Below are 1,363 nucleotides of genomic sequence, written 5' to 3' on the forward strand. Positions count from 1 at the left end.
GAAATGTTCAATGAGAGAGGTGTTGCTGAGGCCTCTATCACTTGGCTGCCATGAGGATGTCCTGAGGTGATGCCTGCAAACTGGCTGCCAGAGAGCCTGACACACAGTGGGCCCTTGAGACATAGGAGTACTTATTGTTATGCGACAGCCAGGGTGGGGGTGGGGAGCTGGTTATGAATCAGAGGAGTGGGTGGCCCTGCCTCCTGTCATGGAGAGGACTGCAGCAGGGGCCTGGGGCCTGGGAGCCTCTTTGCCATAATGTTGGGGGAGCTGTTATTTCTTCTGAGGAGTTTCCACGGGTTTCTTGCTTCTTCTGGCACCATAGGAGCAGTCTTGGCTTGGTTGCTAAGCTCCAAACCAGCCTTATTTGGCTTCCTCTTCCTTCTGCTACTGTTCAGCAACTGGCTGGTCAAGCGTGAACTCAGTCGGGCTCCCTCCCAGCCCCAGATGGTGAGCAAGAGGTGCTTAGCTTCACCTGTGGGTTATGAGCACTCAGAGCTGGGCTGGGGCCGGGGCTCAGAGAGGGCTAATGGGGCCTCAGGATAAGGAGGTCTCCGAAGAATTTTAAGACTCTGGGCTAAGTCCCTGCTCTGTGGTTTCCCCTTGGATGGTGGATAAATCCCTTCAGTAAGGTCAGCTGTAAAACAGGCCATACCAGACTCTCGCACATGTTCCACTGTGTTTCCACAACACTATCAATCATTTCAAGTGGAAAAACTTTTTTTTTGTTTTTTCCGAGGCAGGGTTTCTCTGTAGACCAGGCTGGCCTCGAACTCACAGAGATCCGCCTGCCTCTGCTTCCCAAGTGCTGAGACTAAAGGCATTCGCCACCACCGCCTGACTCAAGTGGAAAAAACTTTAAATGGCTGCACATGTACATATATAATGTGTATTTTTTTCTAAAATAGAATAGTTAAGACATCAGAAATGCATAAATTGTGTCAGATTTATTTTACTTATAACCTCTACCTGAACCAGTCTTCTTAGAAAGAAAAGGTTTCTTTTGGCTCACAGTTTTAGAAGTTCTGACTCTTGCCTGGTGGAACCATTGCTTTGAACCTCCTGGCAGATGGGTTATAGGGAGGAAAAGGCAAAACTGAGCACATATGGCCAGGAAGTGAAAAGGAGGCTCTGGAAAAGAAAGCAAATCAGGGTTCCATGACCCTCGGTGAAGGCGTGCCTGTAAAGGTCCTTCTCTAGGGGTTCTGCCACTCCTCAGGTACACCAGGGATGGAGCCTTTAATTTAACTCGTGGGCCTTTGGGAGACATTCTGGATCCTCAGTATAGCAGATGTCTTACCCTAGGAAGTGCTGTAAAGCAAGGACATCTCTGGGTGGGATGGTTCTTGATTGTGTGTGTGTG

The 1,363-nt window shown here is 49.3% G+C and overlaps 1 protein-coding gene across 1 annotated transcript in view; it reads left to right on the forward strand.

Moving 5' to 3' along the window:
• Positions 1–258: 258 nt before the first annotated feature.
• Tex46 (testis expressed 46) overlaps positions 259–1,363 on the forward strand; it is a 4,771-nt gene continuing 3,666 nt past the window's right edge. The window contains exon 1 of the mRNA XM_036177619.1: positions 259–450. Within this exon, the coding sequence (XP_036033512.1) occupies positions 259–450 (192 nt within the window). The remainder of the gene's footprint in view (positions 451–1,363) is intronic.

Source organism: Onychomys torridus, chromosome 2, assembly GCF_903995425.1.
Source record: "Onychomys torridus chromosome 2, mOncTor1.1, whole genome shotgun sequence".
In the NCBI taxonomy this organism is placed as follows: domain Eukaryota; kingdom Metazoa; phylum Chordata; class Mammalia; order Rodentia; family Cricetidae; genus Onychomys; species Onychomys torridus.